At 42.2% G+C, this 23,329-nt stretch overlaps 1 protein-coding gene and 1 pseudogene across 3 annotated transcripts in view; one reads left to right on the top strand and one right to left on the bottom strand.

Moving 5' to 3' along the window:
• Window positions 1-17,039, top strand: part of PRDM10 (PR/SET domain 10) — a 104,270-nt gene extending 87,231 nt beyond the window's left edge. For 2 of the 3 annotated variants that reach the window (XM_009247256.4, NM_001132156.1), the window contains 6 exon segments: window positions 907-1,107; window positions 1,749-2,063; window positions 4,550-4,651; window positions 6,114-6,294; window positions 11,027-11,130; window positions 14,239-17,039. In XM_009247256.4, coding sequence (XP_009245531.2) covers window positions 907-1,107; window positions 1,749-2,063; window positions 4,550-4,651; window positions 6,114-6,294; window positions 11,027-11,130; window positions 14,239-14,442 — 1,107 coding nt within the window. In that variant the 3' untranslated portion in view covers window positions 14,443-17,039. 3 annotated transcript variants of the gene reach the window in all.
• A 5,610-nt stretch (window positions 17,040-22,649) lies between these two features.
• Window positions 22,650-23,095, bottom strand: LOC112135406 (small ribosomal subunit protein eS24-like; annotated as a pseudogene).
• Between the last annotated feature and the right edge of the window lie 234 nt (window positions 23,096-23,329).

The following is a 23,329-nucleotide window of genomic DNA, read 5'->3' as shown; positions in this document are numbered from 1 at the left end:
GAAGGGGTTGGAAAAGCTTTGTGGTGGAGTACTCTACTTGTACTGTTCCATTATTTTCATGTAGTTACAGAAAAGACACAGAATATATATTTATTATTCCACTGTAGTATCCTTTCTTTCTTTTTGAGATGGAGTCTTGCTCTGTTACCCAGGCTGGAGTGCAATGGCATGATCTCAGCTCACTGCAACCTCCGCCTGGGTTCAAGCGATTCTCCTGCCTCACTCAGCCTCCCGAGTAGCTGGGATTACAGGCACCCGCCCCCACGCCCAACTAATTTTTGTATTTTTAGTAGAGACGGGTTTCACCATGTTGGCCAGGATGATCCGCCCTCAGGTGATCCGCCTGCCTCGGCCTCCCAAAGTGCTGGGATTATAGGCATGAGCCACCACACCCGGCCATCCTTTCCTTATATAATATAGCTATATCAGCTTAAAAGTGAGAAACATTTTTTAACATAGATTCCCCACTATAGATAGCAGTTGCTATTGACGTTGCCATTTGGAAGATTCTCTGGCTCCTGGTCTTCAGCTGCATACATCATATGAGAGCTTTCACAGGCAGCTCTCATATGAGGTGGATGGGCCTTAAAAACAATTATTTTCCTCTGTCTGTGTATCATATCCAAATTTTAAACTTTAGGATAAAGGGTATTTTCACAGCTATTATCTTAGATTTATAGATTAAGGAAAGAAACCTATCATATCTACATTATGTTCTTATTTTATTCTAATTTACAGTATATCCTTGTTGTCCTTCAATAGATCTGTTAATATACATATTAATATATTTTATTTGGGGCTACATGAATACTTTTCCTCATTTTCTTATAATGAAATTGTTAGTTTGCTTTAAGCAAGAAAGTGGAACTGTATACTGCTTTCATGGCAAGGCGCTTACATTTGCAGGTTTATAAAAGTGCCAGCAAGCGCAAAGCCCACATTCTGAAGAACCACCCAGGAGCAGAGCTCCCACCGAGCATTCGGAAGCTCCGGCCCGCTGGTCCTGGAGAGCCAGACCCCATGCTGAGCACACACACCCAGCTGACGGGCACCATCGCCACCCCTCCCGTCTGCTGTCCCCACTGCTCCAAGCAGTACAGCAGCAAGGTAGGGGGAGTTTCTGACTAAAGCTGAGGTCAAAACCGCCATGTGAGGAATCTCTTAGGGAAAGGTGGCTTCTCATCCACATGGCCTGGACGGCTCCTTCTGAGTTGACGGGAGACTGAAAGAGATGTTGTCCTAGTCACTGTAGACAGGGACCACAGCAGAGAATGCAAAGAGAATACTGTGGACCTCCCCAGAATTAGTGCCATACAGCAGCCCGAGCAGCTGGCTGTTTTCCTTTTCCCTTGGCCTGCGGAGGGCCTCACGTTTGAATGTTCTGTGCTCGTAGTCGGTGAGTTCAGGCTTTTGGAAGCACCACATAGAAAGTTAAGTGGTGGCTTTACAAAGGAGGTCATTTCGGCTGGGGGGATTGTGATTGATTGCTGCAGGTACTAGTTGGGGGGGATATTGAGACCTTGCTGATGGTGTGAGGTCAGGTGAGGTTTTACTTCTTCCCCACCCCCTTCCCTGCTTTCATAGCATTATGTTACCCCAGGAAGTACAGGCATACAGTCAGTGTTGCTCTGATTTTTCTTTTTTTAAGACATAAAAGACTTCAGGAATCTTCGGAGGATTTACATATAAGAAAAATGGAAAATCACAAATTCTAATAATTATTCTTGTTTTTTGCCTTGCTTTTTCAGACCAAGATGGTCCAGCACATTCGAAAGAAGCATCCAGAGTTCGCCCAGCTCTCCAACACCATACACACACCGCTGACGACAGCTGTGATCAGTGCCACCCCAGCGGTTTTGACTACGGACAGCGCCACTGGAGAGACTGTGGTGACGACGGACCTGCTCACCCAAGCAATGACAGAACTGTCCCAGACCTTAACGACAGACTACCGAACGCCACAAGGGGATTACCAGAGAATTCAGTACATCCCTGTGTCGCAGTCGGCGTCTGGCCTCCAGCAGCCTCAGCACATACAGCTTCAAGTGGTGCAAGTGGCCCCGGTACTGCGTGCCTCGGTTTCCCTTTGCCTTATGAATGCCGTGTTGCCACCAGCGCCTCATTCTCAGAGCTGGGGCTGGGATCTATGTAATGTCCTTCCGCGTGGAAGTTCTAAGCCTTGGGCATTTTACAAATGCCCCTTCCCCTTGCAGGCTGATGAGGCCTCTGGCCTTAGCAGTGTAAGAGATTTCTGTCTATAGTAGTCAGGAAATTTTAGGTTCCAGCATATATAAGCCTCCTGTGCTGTGGCAGGACAGTAGCCACAGCACCTGTTTCTGACCCTCTTCTGATCCTTATCTTTAGCCATCCTGGTTGGCTGCTTGGTAATGAGCCAGTTTGATAAATCATGACCTGCGTATCAAATGTCTTACATCAAAGAGAGGTTGTAAAGCATAATATTGATGGCTGGGCACAGTGGCTCACGCCTGTAATCCCAGCACTTTTGGGAGGCCGAGGCGGGCAGATCACTTGAGGTCAGGAGTTCGAGACCAGCCTGGCCAACATGGCAAAATCCCGTCTCTACTAAAAATACAAAAATTAGCTGGGCGTGATGGCGGATGCCTGTAATCCCAGCCACTCAGGAGGCTGGGGCAGGAGAATTGCTTGAACCTGGGAAGCAGAGGTTGCAGTGAGCCAAGATCACACCACTGCACTCCAGCCTGGGCGACAGAACGGGACTTCGTCTCAAAAAAAAAAAAAAAAAATTGATTCAATCTCTGCATATCAGTCAGTGCCTTTGTAGTATAGAGGTATAACTGTGTTCCTTCTACCAGATAATGAATAACTCATTCTTACTGACTAAGGAACTAAATGAAAGTGATTCTCCCAGAACTATTGTTTCATTTAATTACGCTGAGAAGAAGTGTCCCCAAGGCACAAATGAACAAACTTGTTGCTTTGAAATCATTTGGTCTCTGAAAATTTAAAACTAACATGGGGACAGGAAATTGGAAGTTGCCACTGTTGTTGACTATTCTTTGTCTTATTTTTCTTATGGAGGGTTTTTAACTTCAGGCTTTGGAGGAAGCTATATGAGTCCCTGAAGTTGCCTGTAAATTATGATGTATAGGTACATTGTTCTAGAAAAAGGGCCTATACTTTAGCTGCTTTTTCAAAGATGTTTATGGTACATAAAAGGTTAAGAACCACTGTTGTAGTGGGTTAATGGTGACAAACTAAAAGCAAATTCTCTTCTTTGATCTCTTTTAATTGATAAAGGGTAGATCATTAAATGTAACTGAAATTTTTGATTCCTGACGACTTCTTTTTCAGCTTATTGTCAGGAACTATCTTCCCTCTCTCTCCTTCTCTTCCAGAATCTAATAGTGGCTTATGTGTTAGAAGCATATTTCTTTAAACGATCTTTTTCTATCCTGTTATCTGGCTTGGTCTAGGTGTGGGCTATCTGCTAGTGTAGCTTTGGAGCTGAAATCTCTTCCATTCTTCTATTTCTGTTGGTATATATTGGGATATTGTTTTTGCTTTTTTTTTTTTTTTTTTTTTGAGACAGGGTCTCACTCTTGTCACCCAGGCTGGAGTGCAGTGGCACAATCATGGCTCACTGCAACCTCCGCCTCCCAGGCTCAGATATTCCTCCCACCTCAGCCTCATCAGTAGCTGGGATTACAGGCATGCCACCATGCCTGGCTATTTTTTTTTTTTTTTTTTTTGAGATGGAGTCTCGCTCTGTTGCCCAGGCTAGAGTCCAGTGGCACGATTTCACCTCACTGCAACCTCTGCCTCCCAGGTTCAAGTGATTCTCCTGCCTTAGCCTCCCGAGTAGCTGGGATTACAGGTGCTCGCCACCACACCCAGCTAATTTTTGTATTTTTAGTGGAGACAGGGTTTCACCATTTTGGTCAGGCTTGTCTTGAACTCCTGACCTCAAGTGATCCCCCCGCCTCAGCCTCCCAAAGTGCTGGGATTACAGGGGTGAGTCACTGCACCCGGCCGCCTGACTAATTTTTTTTTTTTTTTGAGATGGAGTCTTGCTCTGTCACCCAGGCTGGAGCACAGTAGTGCGATCTCAGCTCACTGCAAGCTTCGCCTCATGGGTTCACGCCATTCTCCTGCTTCAGCCTCCCTAGTAGCTGGGACTACAGGCGCCTGCCACCATGTCCAGCTAATTTTTTTGTATTTTCAGTAGAGACGGGGTTTCACCATGTTAGCCAGGATGATCTCGATCTCCTGACCTCGTGATCCACCCGCCTTGGCCTCCCAAAGTGCTGGGATTACAGGCGTGAGCCACCGCGCCTGGCCATTTGTATTTTTTGTAGAGACAGGGTTTTGCCATGTTGCCCAGGCTTGTCTCGAACTCCTGGGCTCAAGCGATCTACCCGCTTTGGCCTCCCCAATTTCTGGGATTATAGGCATGAGCCACTGCACCCGGCCAGGATATTGTTTTTAACGGAACCTTTTCTCTGGAAGGATTTCCCTTAACCTCAATCAATATATGTCTGGTTTCTGGGCCTGTTTTTTCTCCTTCCAGGCTACTTCCCCTCACCAGTCACAGCAGTCCACTGTGGATGTTGGCCAGCTCCACGATCCTCAGCCCTACCCCCAGCACGCCATCCAGGTGCAGCACATCCAGGTCAGCGAGCCTACCGCCTCGGCCCCGTCCTCCGCCCAGGTACCCTGCTCCGCAGACTATTTGGAGGTGTTAGCATGGCCTCAGGGACTATCAGATTTAATGAGAGGGGGGACATTCTCTTCAGACCTAGTCTCCTTAGCTACTGTTATTTTTGGATTTTTACTAAAGGATCTTACCTTTGCCTCCAATTTTTATATTGGCCTTGTGGACACATTAAGCTATTAGCTGCTTCTGCCCTCGTAGAGTCCTGTGTTATGACATCCTAGAAACAACAGTGGTCTTTGCTTTCATTCTAAATGCAATGGCTAAGTGGCTTCTATGGTTTGGAACAGTGACTTTGTGGAGTATTATAGTATATTGTATGTTACTGTGTTTGTATGCTTGAGTCTGGAATTGAGATACATAGATAAGTTCTCAGAGTTTAAAGAGGGAGAGATTAGGTTTAGGAGGGAATCCAGGGCATTTTTTAGAAGAAGTGGTCTTTGAGGTCTTGAACAAGGGGTACGGTTCTGACATAGTCGTTGGGGAAGGCAGTCTGATCTGAAGAAGCTCATGCTGCGATGGAAAATGTACATTTATAGAAAACGGAGTTATTCTGTTTAGATTACTAACAGGAAATGATGTTTGGAAAGGAAGTTGGGAGGGTAGTTTGGAGCGGGATTGCAGTGTGGCAGGCTGGAGAGCGCTGGCCTCATCCTGTTTTCAGGAGTGGGCCTCTTCACCCACCTGTGCTGAACTCCACCAGCCAGGTGGGCTTCGCCAGTGCTGGTGAATGGAAACGATGAACTTTGGGTTCCATTTCATTTTGTGTTCCAGATTAGCTTTGTGACACAGGCAAGTTACTTCACCTTCCATTATTTTTAACCTTATATAATGTAGGTAATTGTATTTTCTTTCATTTATCTTTCCAACGGTTGATTGAAATTAATTTTTTTGTATACTCTGGTAGAGAATCCTTTGAAAGCAAATTAGAATTTCATAGTTATGCTTGCTTTTCATTGATTTTATTCTCATTTAAAATATTACTTTTCATAATAGCAATGATAGGCCGGGCGTGGTGGCTCATGCCTATAATCCCAGCACTTTGGGAGGCCGAGGCGGGTGGATCACCTGAGGTTGGGAGTTCGAGACCAGCCTGACCAACATGGAGAAACCCCGTCTCTACTGAAAATACAAAATTAGCTGGGCGGGTTGGCACATGCCTGTAATCCTAGCTACTTGGGAGGCTGAGGCAGGAGAATCACTTGAACTCGGGAGGCGGAGGTTGCGGTGAGCCGAGATTGTGCCGTTGCACTCCAGCCTGGGCAATAAGAGTGAAACTCCATCTCAGAAGAAAAAAATAGCAATGATAGTTTCAGTGTTATAATTCATATGAGTCTGATGTACTTCCTTCAGTTATTTGTGAGTCTTCACTGTATTAGAAGCTCATAATTCCCTACCATTGCTTTCTCTTTCTCCCCAGGTATCTGGGCAGCCATTGAGTCCCTCAGCCCAGCAGGCTCAGCAGGGGCTCAGCCCCTCCCACATCCAGGGCAGCTCTTCCACACAGGGGCAGGCTCTGCAGCAGCAGCAGCAGCAGCAGCAAAATTCCTCTGTGCAGCACACGTACCTGCCCAGTGCTTGGAATTCCTTCCGTGGCTATTGTAAGTAAGAAGGGACGATGCCATGTCGGTCAGGGGTGGGGGATCTCCAGCTATGTGTCATAATTCTTCAGCTTATGATAGATTTTTAAAGTATCTCTTGGCCATTTTTTATACTCTCTATGCATGTACTTCAATGAGTTTCATGACAAAACTCAAGGTGTAGCATTCTGATTTCACAGAGCTACCCTGATAGGACATTTTCGAAACGTCAGGTATATTGCTGGAGGAAACGTAGCTATGTAATTAAATAGTAAGATAGATGGATATAGGCTATGTTGAGTCATCCCTTCCACCAATATTTGTAGAATGCCTGTATATCAATTGCTGTACTAGACCCTGGCTATACCAAGGTTAATATTCTCATTAGTATCAGTAACACCACACAATAATAATGTTAACCAACTTTCATTAAGCTCTTACTATATTGCCAGGAATGATTCCAAACCATATATATCACAGTCAGTATTCACAACAACCTATGAGATAAGTACAATTGTTATTTGCATTTTACAGATAAGGCAATTTCCACACACTCACTTTTCCAAGAGCTAGTAAACAGAGGATTTGGAACCCAGGCAGTCTGGCTTCAGAGTGTACACTCTAAACCACCCCACTGTGCTGCTGACCATCATCTAGTAAAGGAGAGAGATAGAAGAGTAGTTGATTCCAAAACCCTGAGATTCGTGCTATGGAAACAGTAGCAGGCTGGCTGACAGAGGTCGGAGTAGGTAAACCCCTTGGTGGGGAAACAGCTTTGGGTGCAGGCCAGGAAGTATGAGACCTTTATCATGGAAGATGTGGAAGGAATAGGAGTAGATGTTAACAGACCTCAGTAGTAGAAACTAGGAGGAAGAGGTGCTGAGAAGGGAAAGGGTCAGTATTGATCTTTCTTCTACCGTTGATTTATTTTTGGGGGCCCGTCTTTGTCATGATTGATCCTTGGCTATGTTACATAGATTTGCTATGGAGTCAGGCTCAAACTCTACCATCTAGTTATTTTTACAATCAATATTCTTTTTTTTTTTCGAGATGGGGTCTCGCTGTGTTGCCCAGGCTTGAGTGCAGTGGCGCAATCTCGGCTCACTGCAACCTCTGCCTCCCGGGTTCAAGCAATTCTCCTGCCTCAGCCTCTCGAGTAGCTGGGATAACAGGCGCCCACCACCACGCCCAGCTAATTTTTGTATTTTTAGTAGAGACGGGGTTTCACCATGTTTGCCAGGCTGGTCTCGAACTCCGGACCTCAGCTGATCCACCCACCTCAGCCTCCCAAAGTGCTATAATTACAGGCGTGAGCCACTGTGCCCAGCCACAATCTATACTCTTAAACATTGGACATCACAATGAGGGCTGGGTCTAGTTTCCAGTCAGGGAAGGACTCTCTTACCACTGGAATCTGGTGAATAGACTGACCTCTGTACTCAGTGTAATTCCTGTGAAAGAAAGTGGAGTGGGCCGGGCGTGGTGGCTCATGCCTGCAATCCTAGCACTTTGGGAGGCCGAGGTGGGCGGATCACTTGAGATCAGGAGTTTGAGACCAGCCTGGCCAACGTGGTGAAACCCCATCTCTATTGAAAATACAAAAAAATTAGCCAGGTGTGGTGGTGGACGCCTGTAATCTCAGCTACTCAGGAGGCTGAGGCAGAAATATCGCACCACTGCACTCCCGCCTGGGTGACAGAGCGAGACTCCATCTCAAAAAAGAAAAAAAAAGTGGAGTGATGGAGATATTCATGGTAATAATAGGATGAACTAGCATTCTAACCTGTAGAAAAGATTCTGGGACTGAAATTTATTAGGGAAAAATGTAAAAATATACCAAAGTAGAGAGAGGAGTGTAACGAACCATCCTGTACCCATTGTCCAGCCTCAGCAGTTACCAACTTACACCCAACCTTGTGTCATATATGCTCCCATTATGGTCTGCCATCCTCCAGCTGAATAATGATCCATCATATCACCTCATCCATAAATATTTGGTACATAACTCTAAAAGAAAAAGACTATTTGAGACAGGGTTTTGTTCTGTCGTCCAGGCTGGAGAACGCAGTGGCATAATCGTGGCTCAGTGCAGCCCTGACCTGGACTCAAGTGATCCACCCACTTTGGCCTCCCCAAGTGCTGGGTTTACAGATGTCAGCCACCATGTATAGTCTAATGTTTGAAATTTTTTTAGAGCTAAGATCTCACTATGTTGGCTAAGTCGATCTCAAACTCCTGGGCTCAAGTGATCCTCCCGCCTTGGGCTCCCAAAGTGCTGGGATTACAGGCATAAGCCACCGTGTTCAGCTGAAGACAACTATTTTTTAAAAACACAACTCCATACAACATTATCACACCTAAGAAGAAATGACAGTAATCTTTTCTGTATTTATTTTTTAAGAGACAGGGTCTCATCTGTCACCCAGTCTGGAGTACAGAGGTGTGATCATAGCTCACTGCAGCCTCCAACTCCTGGGCTCAAGCCATCCTCCTGCCCCAGCCTCCCAGTAGCTAGGACTACAGGCACATACCACCATGTTGGGCTAATTTTTTTTTCCTTTGAATTTTTTGGTAGAGATGAGATCTCGCTGTGTTGCCCAGGCTGGTTTTGAAACTTCTGGGCTCAAGTGATCTTCCCATCTTGGCCTCCCAAAGTGCTAGGATGACAGGCGTGAGCCCCTGTGCCCAGCCAACAGTAATTCTTTAATACCCACAAATATATTTAAAATACCCGGTCAGGGTTTTTATATTTCTATGATTGTCTCAGAAATTTTTAAAAAAATAGTTGGTTTGCTTGGCCGGGCATAGTGACTCACGTCTGTAATCCCAGCACTTTGGGAGGCCAAGGCAGGCGGATCACGAGGTCAGGAGTTCGAGACCAGCCTGGCCAACATAGTGAAACCCCGTCTGTACTGAAAATACAAAAATTAGCTAGGCATGGTAGTGCGCAGCTGTAGTCCCAGTTACGCAGGAGGCCGAGGCAGGAGAATCACTTGAACCCAGGAGGCGAAGGTTGTGGTGAGCCAAGATCGTGGCACTGCACTCCAGCCTGGGCATCAGAGCGAGACTCCATCTCAAACAAAAAAGTTGGTTTGCTCATATTGGGTTCCAAATAAGGGCCATACATTGCAATTGATGATGACTTTTGAGTTTCTTTTAATATATGTGTTCACTCTTTTAAGTTATAATTTCTGTGTTGAGGAAACCGGCTCATTTGTGCTGTTTTCCACATTCTGGATTTTGCTGGTGGGATTCCCATGTTACCATGCAGTGAACATGTGCTCTTCTGTTCCTTTCATTTCCTGTAGACTGGCAATTCGAGCTACAGGCTTGCTCAGGTGCAGTTTGTTTTTTTCCTCCTGATACTTCATAGCTGGTGTGTGTACTTCTATCAAGAGCACATAATGTTCAGGTGTCTCTCTTTTTGTGATGTTAGGAGCCATCGATGTTTATTCTTTAGCTCCATTATTTCATTAGGGCTTGCAAAGTTGTGATATTCTTTTTTTTTTTTTGAGATGGAGTCTCTCTTTGTCACTCAGGCCTAGAGTGCAGTGGTGTGATCTTAGTTCACTGCAACTCTGCCTCTGCCTCCCAGGTTCAAGTGATTCTCCTGCCTCAGCCTCCTGAGTAGCTGGGACTAGAGGCACCTGCCACCATGCCTGGCTAATTTTTGTATTTTTAGTAGGGATGGGGTTTCACCATGTTGGCCATGCTGGTCTCGAACTCCTGACCTCAAGTGATCCGCCTGCCTTGGCCTCCCAAAGTGCTGGGATTACAGGCGTGGGTCCATGTGCCTGGCCATGATTCTAGTGCCTTATTCATTAATTAGCTAGAAAACTTTTATAAAGAAAAAAATTTTACCTTAACTACCAAGTTACTCTCAAGTACAGTTTGTACAAGAAAGGCAGGATAAACACTTTAAATACCTGATTCATTTCCTTTGTTTACCAGTTTTCACAAAATGAATTGATTTCTTATGCTATCCAAGGTGATAGGGTTGTGTGTGCCCGTCTTAGTGTGGTTATGTACCCATGGATTTCAACGCCTGGTGTGTTTCAGCCGATTGCAGGTGTGATCCTTACCGATGCTCGAGTGATCCCCTCTCTGGCTTGTAGGAGCCTCTTCTAACTGGCTCCTGCATTATTCTCACGTGACCCGATAGCCTTTCATCACATCTTGTGTGCTGGGAAGACACAATGCCCCACAACTGTCTCACAAGCTTTCTGCCCAGGTCCGGAATCAGCCATTTTCCCAAGAAACTCTCATTCCTTTTAGTAGAAATATTATTTAGAGACTATCAACAAGATGCTAGGGTGGGTTTTATTTTTAGTTTGCTCTAATAACACTGGTGGTGAAATAAAATTCAAGTTGGATTAAATTATAATAGCCAAGTGTGGATACATTTGTGTCACAAATTCAAATCTGAATATAAAAGATAAAAATATTGATTTAAAAGGTAACTCTTTGTGGCTTATTTGAAGGTTTTAAAAATTGTTGAGTATTTGTCTTTGTGGACATTGAGAAACCACATTTGAAGGGGAATGCACTGATTGTCTCTGACACTGGGTAGCTGCGTACCAGCCTCTTCTCAGTTCGTAGCAGAGATGCTTTCACTGTACCAAGAAATCACATCATTGTAAAACTCTCATGGCAAGCAAATCAGTGGGGACTGTGGCTACTGGTTATGTTTTTGTTTCTAAGACTTATGTTAAAATCTGAGACCACTGAACTATGAATATTTCCTGTTTTTTAGCATCTGAGATTCAAATGATGACGCTTCCCCCGGGTCAGTTTGTGATTACAGACAGTGGTGTGGCAACTCCAGTTACTACTGGCCAGGTGAAGGCGGTTACTTCGGTAAGCTACGCTACTCGGTTGGGTTTTTCCTGTCCAACCTGTGGTGCTGTATAGTAACTCTTATCACCACTTATCTCTTAATGATTGGCTTACTCTGTTTTCTCACAGTAGATGATGAATTCTTTGAAAGCTAGGTCTTGGGCTTTATCACTTTATCCTCAGTGCCCTGTCCAGGAGGCTAGGATATAGCAAATGCTCAAGAAATATCTGTTCAATTAATAACTGTAATGGTCCTAGCTCCATTCCTATGAGCCATATTTTTTTTTTTTTTTTTTTTTTGAGACAGAGTCTTGCTGTATCTCCAGGCTGGAGTGCAGTGGTGCAATCTCGGCTCACCTGCAACCTCCGTCTCCTGGGTTCAAGTGATTCTCCTGCCTCAGCCTCCCGAGTAGCTGGGATTACAGGCATGTGCCACCACACCCAACTAATTTTTGTATTTTTAGTAGAGATGGGGTTTCACCATGTTGGCCAGGATGAGATCTTGATCTCCTGACCTCATGATCCGCCCACCTCAGCCTCCCAAAGTGCTGGGATTATAGGCGTGAGCCACCACACCCAGCCCTTATGAACGTTTTTATATGCTTCTTGGACAGATTGAGTCCTCAAGACAATTGGCCCTCAACTGGGTTGGGAGAGAATATAATGAATCAATTATGGAGCTGTATTAAACATTTCACCCACCCGAAAGTGAAAAACATTGCCATAAATTATCTAAGCTGGGCAGGTACAATGTTGATTGTATCTCCCTCTTCTGTTTTTATCTTCACTGGTTTGTTCTGGCCTGCCTCTTAAGTTATTAGAAGACAGAGTACATACATGTGAATTTAGAAAAATACTCTTGGCTGGGCTCAGTGGCTCACGCCTATAATCCCAACACTTCGGGAGGCCAAGGCAGGCAGATCACTTGAGGTCAGGAGTTCAAGACCAACTTGGCCAACATGGCAAAACTCTGCCTCTACTAAAAAATACAAAAATTAGCTGGGTGTGGTGGTGCATCCCTATAATCCCAGCTACTCAGGAGGCTGAAGCATGAAAATTGTTTCAACCTGGGAGGCGGAGGTTGCAGTGAGCTGAGATCATGCCACTGCACTCCAGCCCGGGCAACAGAGTGAGGCTCTGTCTCAGAAAAGAAAAAAAAGAAAAATACTCCTGGGTGGATAGGTTCTGGAGATCTTGTGTACAGCATGCTGGCTGTGTTCATAGTGTATTGTATACTTGAAAACTGTTAACATAGTATAGATAATGTTTTTGCCACAAAATAAAATGGTAAGTGCATGAGTTGATGGATATGTTAATCAGGTTGATTTGTTTAATTATATCTTAATAAAGCTAGAAGAAAAAAAAGGAAAAATGCTCTTCAACGGCTAGGAATATTGAGATATTACCAAGGGAAGATTTTCTTAAGAGGTGTCAGAGGGTAGCTAGCTAGTCTTGTGGCCTCAAAAACCTGATTTTTTTTTCTTCTTTTTTTTTTTTTTAGTATACTGAGAGCTCACTTGTTTCTCAGCACACGAGGTCACATTAACTAGACTTAGGAGATATATGTAAATCCAGAGTAACACTATTAATTGTCAGTGAAAACAGTGACGAATGTAAAATGAGATAATCATATTGGCATGATCAGGACATTTTTTGTTCCCTGTAGGACCCATTGACTTTGACCTTTTTCTGGCCTGGAACTCATTTGAGAATGGTTTTAGCCAAAGTTATTTCTCTCCCCCTACTACAGTGTATGTGCACACTAATTTAATGTACACTTTTGGGGGTTCATGCATTTTTTGCAGCCAACCTGTGGACCCTCTAGGAGTCAATGGACCCTAGGTTGAGAAACAGCCTCCTCCCCACATGGAAAAACCAATCATAATCATAACGTTGCCTGGTGGGGGTGAACTCAGAACATCTGGCCCTAGTGGAATCAAATGGGTATTTGGCGATGGCTCTTTTCTGGGCAGTGCAGACAGACTACTGCCTGACAGTCTCTCTGCGACGTCTCTCTTCCTCTGTTCTGTAGCTGACCAACCCTCCTTCTGACTGACAGACACATTTCTTTAAAAATGTTAATGTAACAAAATAGCCAGCTACAGGTCTATGAAGACGTTTTCATGATGAGGAGAAAAATAAGAAAACAAAGACAATGTGTAAGTTTTCATAAAGCTAAATTTATTCAGTGTAAGGGATTTCATTCTGAGATCCTGTTGTTCCTGTGCTCTTGAGTGTTAAAATGTCTATTTGATGGTAGCATATTTTAAATGCCCTTACTTGACAAAATAAAATTTGGGAACCATTTATTATTATTATTATTATCGTTATTATTATTATTATTATTTTGAGACAGAGTTTCGCTCTTGTTGCCCAGGCTTGAGTGCAATGGCACGATCTCGGCTCACTGCAACCTCTGCCTCCCAGGTTCAAGAGATTCTCCTGTCTCAGCCTCCCAAGTAGCTGGGATTATAGGCATGCACCACCACGCCTGGCTAATTTTTTTTTGTATTTTTAGTAGAGACGGGGTTTCTTCATGTTGGTCAGGCTGGTCTCGAACTCCCGACCTCAGGTGATCCGCCCACCTTGGCCTCCCAAAGTGCTGGGATTACAGGCGTGAGCCACCACGCCCGGCCTCCATTTATTATTTTTTAAAATTTTGCTGGTCTTTTGAAATTCTGAAGTCTGAGAACCATTGACTTGACTACCTGTCTTCAGGGTCATTCTGCCTCTTCAAGGAGACTTTAAATATCTCTTCTTGGATCCATTCTGTATTAATCTTAAGATCGAATGGACAGTTAACTATCTTTTCTGAATTTGTAAATTATTAGGAGCATTACAACAGCACGTTTTCTTTGCCACGTATGTTACCACCATGATGCAAATTACTGTACCTGAAGTTGTTCACTCTATCATTTGGTGAAACTGCTAAGGTGCTCCTTTAAGGAGCTTACCTTTGTAGTCAATTACTGTGACTGATCCGCCCTCTCTAAAGGACCTAGGCAAAGCCTCTCTCGTAGAAACCTATTTTGGGTCCCTTGTGACATTTTGCATCTCTCTCCTTCCCCAGTAGCTTCACCCTCCCTTTAAGGCCCCAGGTTTTTAAAGATCCTTTTCTTCTTCCTCTAGGGTCATTATGTGTTATCAGAAAGTCAATCAGATTTGGAAGAAAAGCAAACTTCTGCCCTCTCTGGTGGAGTCCAGGTCCAGCCACCTGCACACAGTGACTCCTTGGACCCCCAGACCACCAGCCAACAGCAGACCACACAGTACATCATCACCACCACCACCAACGGGAACGGAAGCAGCGAAGTGCACATCACCAAACCATGACTTCCACCCTGGAGCTCGAATCCAGCACCCACCTCATGTCTGTTCTCATAAGTCTGAAAGCTCTGACACTTAGAGCTCTTTTGTAAGATTTATTATTCACTCAAGAGTTCAGAAACCACAGTTTTGTCTCTCATCCATACACTGCGGTTTATTTTGCCAAGGTCATCTTTATCAAATTGACTCTTCAAACCTTCAGTTTTTGCCACAGAACAGAGATCTTTCAGGGGAAAGTAGATTTCGAGATGGAGAGAATTTGCCTTGCTCTTGAGTTGGTCTTTTAACATACTGACGAGCCTTACTTTTCCTTTGTGGAAATATTAAGTGGCGTATTGTGTTCATACCAAAGGTGGAGACAGGATGTGCCAAGTCCATGGTTACTGGACTTCTTATTCCAAGCCATGGCACCGAAGGAGAAGGGGCATTTTGTGGGTGTGTATTAGGTCTGAACTGCTTTATCTTGTTTTAGTTTTCAGTAATTTAACAAAGGGAGCCTGCTGAATAACAAAATTAAAATGATGAAACAAAAGTTTGACAGTGATGTTCTGAAGCAAAAACTGTCATCTAAATTTTTCTCGCTGATTTTTTTTAACTTCCCTATTTTAGAAAACTATTGTTGGGCTGTTGGTAGTGCTTTCCACAGATGCTGGTCCTCAGTGGATTAGGTCAGAAGCTCATGTTCTGATAGTTCTTCACTATTTCACAAAGGTGGACTACCCGAAAGAGAAAAGGCTGCTTGATGTCAGCAGAATCTAAACCCCTACATTAAAGCTTTGCCTCCCATCCTCTGGTTGTGGTGGTGGTAAGAAGGAGATATTGGTACCAAGAAAAATTACCAAAACTACTGAGAGAGAGAGAGAAAGAGAAAGTATTGAAATTTTGTTCTGCCTTGCAGAATCCATTTATCATTCATTGGTAAAGGATATATTCCTTGTTCTTACCAAGTGTACATTTAACTTTTGCTGACATGTTCGGTGTATTTTATTACTTTAAATGCTGTCTTAAAATGAACATTCTTTAAAGTTGGATGGAAAGGAGGCATTTCTTATTTCTTAACATTTTTAACTTTAAACATATTGTGACTCATCTAGACCTTTTAATAAGATGATCAACTTCACACTTAGGGAAAAAATTAAAATGTGGGGGCCACTTATAATAATTCAGATAGTTATAAGGGATCTGGAAGAAATCCAGTCTTTATGAATATACTATTAGTTGGGCATTAAAAAATCATTATATATTTTAACTTTTTGTGACATGCTAACACATTTTCAGAATAATTATTGCATAGTAGAATTTATTACTCCAGAACAGAAAGACCTTACTTCATTTCAAATGAAGTTAATTAATTTACATTTCTGGGTAAAAACTGGTTCTATAAATTAAGTAGAGTAGCTTCTTTATGATAAAGACACTTTTCTGAAAGGTGAACAATTCTGTTAAAAGAACTTTATTGATATGTAGATTTCGCACTTTATTTCTGAGACTGCGTTCATGTAGTTGTTCCCCAATGTTTGAGTACTAAGAGAACTTGAGAAAGTTGCTTCATAAATATATGGAAACTGAAAATGGACTCTCTTTGTGACAAAGATATTCAACAGAAAATATTGACCTTGCATTACAAAATACAGGCTCGGGTTCCCTAAGTCCTACAGTGTAATGATTACAAATATCCTAGTGTCCAGTCTAGAAAGACTTTCTAGGGGAAGACTAGTAGACTTTTCTAAAGGTTCAGTTTTAGCTTTTATAACTTAAATTTGGCCCTGTTACGTTCTTTTTAATTTGAACCGTAAGGTATCTCCCCTCCCCTCAGGAATAACTTACTGGAAAACTGAAAAGAATCACTGAATGGAGTGTTCATTTTACGGCAGTTGTTTTAAGTTTTAAAATACACAGAGGAAAATATTGTGGAAGGACCTCTTTGTTGCTTTCCCTTCTAAGTTTTCTTCTTCTTCTTCTTCTTTGGTTCTTAAGTGAAATAAAGACTCTAAAACTAATTTGTATATTATCAGCCAGAGATGCGGACGGCAGTCGAGCCAAGTCACATGGCTTTCAGATCAGGTGTTCTGCACATTCATTCCAAGGTCATAGATGTTTTAAAGGACCTGGATTTGAAGAGATGGCAAATGATGAGCCATCAGAAAACTTAATTTGGAAAACATGTATGTAGCCAGTGTGGATATTGCGGCCTCTCTCAAGAGACACTGACACTGTAGACTTCATTCAGTGCAGTGTGAGTACTTCGGAGTAGGTTGGATGTAGATTTTGTTTTTATTGTTGATTTGTACCGACAGAAATAGACATTTCATCATGCAAAATTCCTGTTATTCTGGAAAAACCTATTGTTTTGATCTTCTTGTTTTCTGACTTGGAAGTATCCTTTCAAAAAAACTCTTAAGGTATCTAGGTCTAAAAAGCACTTCATGAGATGCTAAAGCTGACCCACTGGTTGAAAATGTTGACCCTATCCTGTTATTTAAATGTGAACATTTATTGTACATTCAGTGAGTTATAGTGTTAATAGTCTTGTGCTATGCAGCAGGTGTAAAAAATAATAAATATATTTTTTAATAAACATGTTTGTTTGTATGTGTGAAGCTACAAGAGCTATTTTTTTTTCTTTTAAGAATTGCAACTTTTGGTTTCCAGCGTGGCGTGCAGGAAGCTTGGAAGTTGTCTCTCCATCCTAGCAATAAGTAAGAAGCGGAGCAAATGGAAAGATCAACATCTCTCCTTAGATCCGTCAGAAAGTTGAGCTCACAGGACAAACTGCTGTCTCCAAAATTGGAAAGACAAACAGGCAAATACAGAGAATCATAGTTTATAGAACAGAAACCCGTGAGAAAAAAATCCACGAGCAATAACCTCTGTGAGAACCAGCGCCAGGTTAGGAAAACTTGAGCTATATTTGATGAATTGCTGCAGGCTCAGCGTGGAGAAATCTGAGAGGTTAAAAACTCCAGGGAACTCAGTCTCACTGGAGGCGGGGGTCAAGGGAGATCCACACTTTTGTGAGTTTTATCCCCAGGAGCTTGACTAGGTTCTCACAGTGAAATTTGGAGAAAAATCCCCTCATGCTTCCAGCAGAGGAAGGGGAGAAGGAACCATTTTGAAATACTCCAGAGCTTTCTCATCTTTCTATTATAACAAGCACCTAAACTGCTGAAGTTATAGCAGAACCTCAATCACCTGGAGGAAGGGAAATAGCCAGCCCCAGCCCATTCTAGCCATCGTCCCTCATCTAAGAGGGGATAACTGCATAGCACTCATGACGTTCACAGTCCAGAGGCACAGGCTCACCAGAAGACTGAGGCCTCCTTTAGGAATACAGAATGCTTCCCCAACCCCAACACCTGACCACCACATTGCTAAAGGCCCACTTACAGAAGCTCTGTCTACCTGGCACATCATGGCCAGCTATCAAGAAAAACATTACAAGGCATACTAAGAGGCAAAAGACACAAGTTTGAAGAAAGAGCAAACATCAGACCCAGAATTAGATATGGCCGAGATGTTGGAATTCACAGACTGGGAATTTAAAACGACTGTGATCGATATGAAAGGGGCTCTACTAGAGAAAGTAGACAACAAGCAATAACAAACAATGTAAGGAGAGAGATGGAAATCCTAAGATGAGCTAAAATGCTAGAGATAAAAAACGAAGAGTAGGCTGGGCACGGCAGCTTACGCCTGTAAACCCAGCACTTTGGGAGGCTGAAGCGAGTGGATCATTTGAGGTCAGGAGTTCAAGACCAGCCTGGCCAACATGGTGTAACCCTGCTTCTACTAAAAATACAAAAATTAGCCAGGTGTGGTGGTGGGTGCCTGTAATCCCAGCTACTCAGGAGGCTGAAGTGGGAGAATCGCTTGAACCTGGGAGGTGGAGGTTGCAGAGAGCCGAGATTGCGCCTCTGCACTCTAGCCTGGGTCACAGAGCAAGACTCCACCTCAAAAAAAAAAAAGAAAAAAAAAAACAACAAAACACGACAAGTAGCTCTGAAAGGCTAAATGGTAGACTAGACACATCTTAGGAAAGAATCGCTGAGCTTGAGGCTATCTCAATAGAAACCTCTATAACTGAAAGACAAACTATCCAAAAACTGTGAGATGATGAAAAAACGGTATAACTGTGCCTCATGGGAATACTAGAAGAAGACAGAGAAAGGAACAGAAGAAATATTTGAAGCAATAATGATTGATTATTTCCCCAAATCAATATGGAACATGAAACCACAGATCCAGGAAGCTCAGAGGATACACAGGATAAATGCAAAAAATCCTTCAAAACCAAAAAACCAATGAACAAAAAATGACTTTTCTTCAGAAACTGTGCACACAAGGAGAGAGTGGAATGAAATGTTTAAGGTGTTGAGAGAAAAAAGCAGTGTCTAACCTAGAATGCTGTAGCCCATGACATTATCCCCCAAAAGTGAAGGGGATTTGTTGCCAGTAGACCTGCCTTGGAAAGAATGTTAAGTTTTTCAGAGAGAAGAAAAATGATAAAAGTCAGAACCTCAGATCTACATAAAGAAGAACATCATTATTACCTTTAATAACTGAAGGTAAAAGAAAAGTCTTGCTTTTTCTTATTCATCATTGATTTATTTTTCTTTTTACTTTTTTGAGACAGGGTTTCACTCTGTCGCCCAGGCTGAAGTGCAGTGGTGCAATCACAGCTCACGGCAGCCTCGATCTCCCTGGCTCAAGCGATTCTCCCACCTCAGTCTCCTGAGTAGCTGGGACTACAGGCACGTGCCACCACACCTGGCTAATTGTTTGTATTTATTTTAGTAGAGATGGGGTTTCACCATATTGCCTAGGCTGGTCTCGAATTCCTGGGCTCAAGTGATCCACCCATCTCAGCCTCTCAAAGTGCCGGGATTACAGGCATGAGCCATTGTGCCTGGCCTCTTCATTGATCTAAAACATGACAGTTTGTTCAAAATAATAGCAATGATATATACTAATATATCTGTATATATGTTCATATGTAAGTGAAATGAATGACGGCAATGATATAAGGGATGGGAGGGAGGAATTAGGATTATTTTGTTATAAGATATGCACACTATGGCCTGGTGTGGTTGCTCACACCTGTAATCCCAGCACTTTGGGAGGCCAAGGCAGGCAGATCACCTTAGGTCGGGAGTTCGAGGCCAGCCTGACCAACATGGAGAAACCCGTCTCTAAAAATACAAAATTAGCCGGGCGTGGTGGTGCGTGCCTGTAACCCCATTTACTTGGGAGGCTGAGGCAGGAGAATCTCTTGAACCTGGGAGGCAGAGGTTGTGGTGAGCCGAGATCATGCCATTGCACTCCAGCCTGGGCAACAAGAGCAAAACTCTATCTCAAAAAAAAAAAAAAAAAAAAAATGCACACTATCAATGAAGTGGGATAGTGTTATGTGAAAATGTACTTGGATTAATTGCAAATGTATATTGCAAACTCTAGAGCAACCACTAAAAAGTAAAAAAAAAAGCATTGCTGATATTCTAAGAAAGTAAGGAAAATGGGAAAATAGAATCATATAAAATGTTCAATTAGAACCACAAAAGAGTCCGGGTGTGGTGCCTCACACCTGTAATCCTAGCACTTTGGAAGGTTGAGATTGGGAGGATCACTTAGAGCCAGGAGTTCAACACCAGCCCAGGCAACACAGTGAGACTGTCTTTAAAGAAAATAAAAATATATATTAGCAGGGCGTGGTGACATGTGCCTATAATCCTAGCTACTTAGGAGGCTGAGGCAAGAAGATCACTTGAGCCCCAGAGTTTGAGGCTGCAGTGAGCTATATTGTGCCACTGCATTCCAGCCTGGGTGACAGAGTGAGACCCCATCTCAAAAACACAAAAGGCAGAAAAGGAGTAGAAGACAAATATAGGAGCAAAGAACAAGGGAACACATGGAAAACAGGAACAAATATAGTCAATATTAATCCAAATATATCAATAATCACTTTGAACATCGATGTTCAAATGCACCAGTTAAAAGAGATTGTCAGGCTGGGTCAAGAAACAAGACCCAACTATATGTTGTCTATGAGAAAACCACTTTAAATATAATGACATGTAGGTTAAAAACAAATGGATGGAGAAAGATATACCATGCTAACACTAATCAAAGAAGGTGGGAGTGGCTATATTAATTTCAGACAGCAGACCTCAGACAAGGAAAGTTATCAGAGATAAAGTGGAGGCATTATATAATGATAAAGGGGTCAGTTCTCCAACAGAACATAAGAACCCTTAATGTGTAAGTGCTTAGCAACAGAGCATCAAAACATGTAAAGCAAAAACAGAAGTACCAGGAGAAATAGAGGGTCATTGGTCTCCAACTATAATGGTGGAGTCATCTCTCAGAAATGTACAGATCGAGCAGGCAGAAAATCAGTAAGGACATAGTTACACTCAACACAGAGATCAATGGGAAATAATATCTATAGATTACTTCATCTAATAATAGAGTGCATATTGTTATCAAGCATATGGAACACTAACCAACATAGGACACATTCTGGGGCATAAAACACACTTAACAAACTTAATAGATATCATACAATGTCTGCTCTTATACCACAATGGTATTAAACTAGAAGTAACAAAGACAGCTGTAAATTTTCAAAATACTTGCTGATTAAACACATTTCTTTATAACACATGAACCAAAAAAGACATCTCACATTAAAAAATAATTTGGGCCAGGCACAGTGGCTCATACTTATTATCCCAGCACTCTGGGTGGCTGAGGCAAGAGGATAATTTGAGACCAGCATGGGCAACATAGTGAGACAAAAAATAATTCTAAAAAATTAGCTGAGCACAGTGGTCACAGCTACTTGGGAGGCTGAGGTGGGAGGACTGCTTGAGCCTGGGAGGTCAAGGTTGCAGTGAGCTGTGATTGTGCCACTGCACTCCAGGCTGGGTGACAGTGAGACTTCGCCTCCAGAATTTTTGTTTTGAACTAAATGAAAATGAAACATACAAATGTTTGGGATGTTGTACTGAGAGGGAAATTTTATTATTGAATGCATATGGTAGAAATTAATGATCTAAAATCAATAATCTGAACTTCCACCTTAGACGACTAGAAAAAAAACAAATCCAAAATAAATAGAAGAAAATAAATAAAAATTAGAGCAGAAATCAATGAAATTGAAAACAGGAAATCAATAAAGAAAATAAATGAAACAAAAATCTGCTTCTTTGAGAAGATCAATAAAATTGATGTCTCCAGCCAGGCTAAGAAAAAAGACTCAAATTACTAATATCAGAAATATATAGGCCGGGTGCGGTGGCTCACCCCTGTAATCCTAGCACTTTGGGAGGCTGAGGCGGCCGGATCACCTGAGGTCAGGAGTTTGAGACCAGCCTAACCAACATAGTGAAACCCATCTCTACTAAAAATGCAAAAATTAGCCAGGTGTAGTGGTGGGAGCCTGTAATCCCAGCTACTCAGGAGGCTGAGGCAGGAGAATTGCTTGAACCCGGGAGGCGGAGGTTGCAGTGAGCTGAGATGGTGCCACTGCACTCCAGCCTGGGCGACAGAGTGAGACTTGGTCTCAAAAAAAAAAAAATATATATATATATATTTATATATATATACATATATTAGGGTATATATATATATTAGGGTATATATATATATTAGGGTATATATATAATATATATATAAGGGTATATATATAATATATATAAGGGTATATATATATTAGGGTATATATATATAAGGGTATATATATATTAGGGTATATATATATAAGGGTATATATATATTAGGGTATATATATATAAGGGTATATATATATTAGGGTATATATATATTAGGGTATTAGGGTATCTATATATATATTAGGGGACTTCACTACAGATCCCATGGACATGAAAAGGAATACTATTTGAACTGTATGCATGCAAATTTGACAACCTAGATGAAATGGACCAATTTCTTAAAAGATATAGTCTGCCAAAACCCATAGAAGAAGAAATAAACAATTGAACAGGTCTATATATATATATATGAAATAAATTGAATCAATAATTAGCCTTTCAAAACACAAAGTACCAGGCCAGATGTGTTCACTGGTGAATTCTACCAAACACTTAAAGAAGAAATTATACCAATTATCTACAATCTTTTTCATAAGATAGAAGCAGAGAGAATACATCTTTTTAAAAAGTTTTTAGTTTATTAATCTTGTGAAACATCCCCAATGGCTGCAGATAGCATCACTGTAGCACCTTTACTCCTTCGGCTTTCTGCCAGCACTAACAGTGGCCTTTGCAATTCCCCTAACTTCCTTCATTCTGTTCTTGCATTTCTTTTGTTGCTTTCTTGAGGTCTTTTTCTTCTCATACAGGCCATGTCTTGGAAGTCTATGTTTGAGTTCATTTTTCTTTGCATAATCCAAGGAATCATAAAGCATGCCAAAGCCAGTTGTCTTGCCACCACCAAAATGAGTTCTGAATCCAAATACAGAAATGACATCTGATGTGGTCTTGCACATTTTGGCTAGTTCCTCCCGAATTTCTGTCTTAGGCACTGTTGCCTTCCCCGGGTGAAGGACATCAATGAGCATTTGTTTCCTCTGAAGTAGTCAGTTGGTCATGAACTTTCTAGTTTGCGCAGTTACTGTATTGTTCATGATGGCTGGTCTATCCTCAGATAGCCAGGGAGGAAAAGAGGATTTTAACTCATGCTATGAGGGCAGCATCACCCTAATACTAAAATCAGACAAAGACATTACAAGAAAAAGTACAGACCTATATAACTCAAGAATATTGATGCAAAAGTCCTCAATAATGTGTAAAAACAATTACATACCACAACCATGTGGGATTTATCCCAGGTATGCAAGCCTAGTTCAACATTTGAAAACAATTTAATGTAAAAC

This window comes from Pongo abelii, chromosome 9, assembly GCF_028885655.2.
Source record: "Pongo abelii isolate AG06213 chromosome 9, NHGRI_mPonAbe1-v2.0_pri, whole genome shotgun sequence".
NCBI lineage: Eukaryota > Metazoa > Chordata > Mammalia > Primates > Hominidae > Pongo > Pongo abelii.
Note: the sequence above shows the minus strand (reverse complement) of the source record. Positions and strands in the feature narration are given on the sequence as shown.